Raw genomic sequence first — 4,961 nt, 5'->3', positions numbered from 1 at the left:
CAAAAAGAGGAACATGGGATGTACTCACTCATATTTGGTTTCTAGCCATAAATAAAGGACATTGAGCCTATAATTCGGGTTCTTAGAGAAGCTAAATAAGAAGGAGAACCCAAAGAAAAACATATAGGCATCCTCCTGAATATTAACCTTCATCAGGCGATGAAAGGAGACAGAGACAGAGACCCACATTGGAGCACCGGACTGAAACCTCAAGGTCCAAATCAGGAGCAGAAGAAGAGAGAGCACGAGCAAGGAACTCAGGACTGTGAGGGGTGCACCCACAGAGAGAATGGGGATGTTCTATCGGGAACTCACCAAGGCCAGCTGGCCTGGGTCTGAAAAAGCATGGGATAAAACCTGACTTGCTGAACATAGCGGACAATGAGGACTGCTGAGAAGTCAAGAACAATGGCAATGGGTTTTGATCCTACTGCATGTACTGGCTTTGTGGGAGCCTAGGCAGTTTAAATGCTCACCTTACTAGACCTGGAAGGAGGTGGGTGGTCCTTGGACTTCCCACAGGTCAGGGAACCCTGACTGCTCTTCGGGCTGATGAGAGAGGGGGACTTTATTGGGGGAGGGGGAGGGAAATGGGAGGCTGCGGTTGGGAAGAGACAGAAATCTTTAATAAATAAATTAATAATAACAAAAAATAAAAAGATTTTATTTCTATGTGCATTGGTGTTTTGCCCGCATGTGTGTCTGAGTGGGAGTGTCAGATCTCCGGAACTGGAGTCACAGACAGGTGTGAGCTGCCATGTGGGTGCTGGGAATTGAACCCAGTCCTTCTGGCAGAGTAGCCAGTGCTCTTAACCACTGAGTAAGCCATTTATTCAGCCTGATTGTTCTCTTTTGAAGACAGGATTTTACTTCTTTTTAGAAAGCTGATCTTTTATGACTATGAATGCAATGCCAATAAGTTTGCTCCACAGCCAAGTCTAGAATGAAGTCTTTATTTTCCTGACGCACATGATTTTCTCTCTCATTCGAGCTCTCTCCATTAAGCCTTTATTATCATGGGGGAAAACCAAACCAAACATTTCTCATGCCCAATAAAAAACAGGAGAAAAGGATTATCAATCATGTATAGACAAAGCATAATAAAAAGTAGGAGAAGAATACAGAGTAAGACGGAAACTTGTATTAAACACTCATTTTTGAGTTATGAGGTGAATCTCATTCAGTCTGGTGCAGTCACAAAGAGGCAGGCTGGGTTTAGACTGTTCTACCACTGACACTCCAAATTGTGCCGGGAGTGTCCCACGCCTTCAGAAACACGGTGTGGAGCCTGGCTGGCTCGGCACTCAGGCCGCGTGTCCCCAGCTCCCCAGGGCTTCAGTCGGAGGTAGAGGTGCTGCTGTGACTCGCAGGGGAGCAGGGGTGGTGACAAGCAGGCGCCCGCGCTCGGGGTTACTGTGTGGTGACAAGCTTCACGATCATGCTGATGATCCGAGAACCTCGAGGACACGTACACAGGTCCGTGCTTGGGTTTTTAATTTTATCCTGGAGGAGCTGGTCAAGTTCACAGCGAAGTTCCTTTACCAGTTCAGCTATCTACAATGAAAACGCAGTGTTAGCTGTGCTGGGAGGAAAGGGGAAGGTTTTCATAGAAAAATATCCAATCATGATTATCACTCTGCAATATACTAATGAGGCCCATTATAAACACATCTATCTATTATTAATTTCTCTCTATCACATCTATTTACTATTTGTTTAAAGATAAGCTCTTGCTATGTAGTCGGGCTGGCCTGGAGCTTTTATCCTCTCACCCCAGCCTGTGAGCAGGGCTTGTTGACCTTGTGTCTGTGCATGCACGTGCACACATGTGGGTGTGTGCATGGGAATCTGAATTCAGGGCCTCATGCTCACACAGAAAACACTTTATTGCTGTGCCACCTCCCCAGCCTTCCTGGGTTGTTGAGACAGTCTCACACTGTAGCTCAGACTGTAGCCTCGAACTCACAAATCTTTCCAACTCATCCTCCAAAATGCTGGGATTCCAGGTGTGAGCCTATGTTCAGCCGAAGCTTTTTTTTTTTTTTTTAGCTTTTGGTTCCTGTCCTGGAACTAGCTTTTGTAGACCAGGCTGGCCTCGAACTCACAGGGATCCGCCTGTGCCTGCCTCTGCCTCCGGAGTGCTGGGTTTAAAGGCGTGCGCCACCACCGCCCGGCCCAGCCGAAGCTTTTTTTAAATTTTATTTTATGTACACTGTGTTTTGTCTGCATGTCTGTCTGTGTGAAGGTGCTGGATCCCCAGAACTGAAGTCACAGACAGTTGTGAGCTGCCATGTGGGTGTTGAGAATTGAATCTGGGCCCTCTGGAACAGAGGCCAGTGCTCTTAACCACTGAGCCATCTCTCCAGTCCCAGTGGGAGTTTCTTAAAAACCATGTTTGTGTTTTTTATTTGGTGCATTTGTGTGTGCTTTTGGGCCACAGCATGTACGTGATGGTCAGGACCACAGCTCTCGGTTTGGCAGCAAGCACCCCTACCTGCTAAGACACCTCACCAGTCTTTTTCTGCCGTTTTTCTTTTCCTTTTGAACAAGATTTTATATAGCTAGCTCAGACTAGTCTCATAAAGCTGAGGTTGGTCAAGAGTTCCTGTTACTTCTTATTCTGGGATTACAGGTATTACCATGATGCAAGGGTTTTTTGTTTTGTTTTGGTTTAGCTAGGTTCTCACTATGTGGTCTCACTATGTATCCCAGGATGGCCACACTGAACCCACAATGAACCACTCACCTCAGTGTGCAAGTGCTAGGATTATAAGCACATGCCAACGCCACACCTTAGGAGGGAGGCTTTACTAGGGTTGAGAAGGCTGCAGATTTGTCTCCTGTCTGGGATGGCATGGTGTACAGATGTGGAGCAGGATCTCGGGCAGTCATCTTGCTCACACAAGCTGAGGGCCTTTATTGTCATTGAGCTGCTGCACCAAACCAACCTTGCCTGGCCCCTTGATTTATGATAGCCACTAGTCACATATAGTTATTTGAATAAGCATATAAACTGTGCCTGGTTCAAACTGAGATGTGCCAATAGTGTAAATACACCCCTGTCTTTAGAGACTTAATATGAAAAGAGAATATAAAGTAACTCAGTAGCTTTTTGTATTGATTACATGTTGAAATTAAAACATCCTGGGTATATTAGTTTAAATAAACTACATTAAGATTAATTTCACCCATTTTTTCCACTTTTTTTTGATAGTACTGGGGTATTTTATACAAAGCCTTATACCTGCTGACTGCATGCTCTACCACTGAGGTATATTCTCAGGATTTTTTTTTAATAAGGTTTTACTATGCTGCCCAGGCTGATCTCTTGCTTCTGTTTCCTAGGTGACTGGGACTATCGCTATACATTTTAATTAATTTTTTAAAGATTTATTTATTATGTACACAGTGTCTGTCTGCATGTATGTTTACAGGCCAGAAGAAGGCACCAGATCTCATTACAGATGGTTGTGAGCCACAATGTGCTTGCTGGGAATTGAACTCAGGACCTCTGAAAGAACAGTCAGTGTTCTTAACCTCTGAGCCATCTCTCCAGCCCCTCATTTTAATTAATTAATTATTGCTTTATTTTTGTGGTTCTGGAGATTAAACCCAGGTCCTAGCAATGAGCTATAGCCTGACCATATTTTTCTTTCATGGTAATGGAAATGATGCTGTGTTTAATAGTCTTTGATTATGATTGTATGTAGTGTCCTTGGGTGATCAGAATGATTTTTATCCATTTATTTTTGCTTAGTTGTATTACATTACGGAAGTCCCAACACCCTCTCTCTATAGATTCTGCTTGTTTTATTTGTTTTTGAAGCAAGGCTTTTCTCTGTCACTCTGGTTGTTCACAAACTCACAGTAATCCTCCTGCCTCAGCCTCCCAAATAATGGAGACTCTGATCTTAAACCTTTCCATCAATTCTAACCCATCTGGGCATCCCTGCCCCAGGTGCTTCCTGGCACCGTTACTAGGGTGCTTCTCTGGTTCATGTGGTTCCGCCCTTGCCGTCCATGGGTTCTGTTGTACATTTCACATCATCAACGCTCTTCAAGACCTGAGCCTTTAAACACATCAGCTATTCCTTTACCTGATGGGAAGCAGCTACAAACCGGATCCACCCATCATCCAGGGAGACCACGAACGCTCCCCTCTGAAGCTGCACGTTCACTTGGCCTCCTCCAAACAAGACCAGGGGGTACACAGACACCATGCTGCAGTCTCGGATGAACACTCGGCTAGTTTTGATTTTCTCATGGTACAACAGGTAGGGGCTGTCGAAGTGTCTGACCTGTAATAGAAGACCTCAGATGGTCACTGTAGCTTTGGAGCCTGTCCTGGCACTAGCTCTTGTAGACCAGGCTGGCCTCGAACTCACAGAGATCCGCCTGCCTCTGCCTGGTAATGGAGACAGGGACCAGGGACAGGAGGGGACACTTCAGGAGCAAAGGGAACATTGTTGTTTCAAGAGGAGGGAAGTTAGAAATGTCAAAACCACATGAGAAACTGGGCGGTGTCTCGAAAAACTAAAAAAACAAAAAACAAAAAACCACACACATAAGAAGCAAGTGTGCTGAGGATTAGGTGAAGCCCTTTAGAGTTGACATCTAGGAGGCTACAGTGACCATGGATGGATTTAGTCTCTAGGGAAAAGGCCACAGTCTCAACAGCAGTAGCTGAAGGAAGAACAGAGCTAAAGGAAGAACAGAGCTAAAGGGTTGGCAAAAACATGCTGAGGATGTAATTAGCTCATGCATTTTAAAAAGTATACACAGCCGGGCGGTGGTGGCGCACGCCTTTAATCCCAGCACTTGGGAGACAGAGGCAGGCGGATCTCTGTGAGTTCGAGACCAGCCTGGTCTACAAGAGCTAGTTCCAGGACAGGCTCCAAAACCACAGAGAAACCCTGTCTCGAAAAACTAAAAAAAAAAACTAAAAAAAAAAAAAAAAAAAA

General features: G+C 45.0%; 1 protein-coding gene across 4 annotated transcripts in view; it reads right to left on the bottom strand.

Annotated features, from left to right (window-relative positions):
- Positions 1-933: 933 nt before the first annotated feature.
- Dhx57 (DExH-box helicase 57) overlaps positions 934-4,961 on the bottom strand; it is a 57,330-nt gene continuing 53,302 nt past the window's right edge. For all 4 annotated transcript variants that reach the window (XM_050163479.1, XM_050163478.1, XM_050163480.1 and 1 more), the window contains 2 exons: positions 4,098-4,298; positions 934-1,554 (listed from right to left, as the gene is read on the bottom strand). In XM_050163479.1, coding sequence (XP_050019436.1) covers positions 1,411-1,554; positions 4,098-4,298 — 345 coding nt within the window. In that variant the 3' untranslated portion in view covers positions 934-1,410. The remainder of the gene's footprint in view (positions 1,555-4,097; positions 4,299-4,961) is intronic.

The sequence above is a fragment of the Alexandromys fortis genome, unplaced genomic scaffold, assembly GCF_014885135.2.
Source record: "Alexandromys fortis isolate MF-2015 unplaced genomic scaffold, M_Fortis_MF-2015_v1.1 scaffold_136, whole genome shotgun sequence".
In the NCBI taxonomy this organism is placed as follows: domain Eukaryota; kingdom Metazoa; phylum Chordata; class Mammalia; order Rodentia; family Cricetidae; genus Alexandromys; species Alexandromys fortis.
This window is presented reverse-complemented; position numbering and strand designations above follow the sequence as displayed.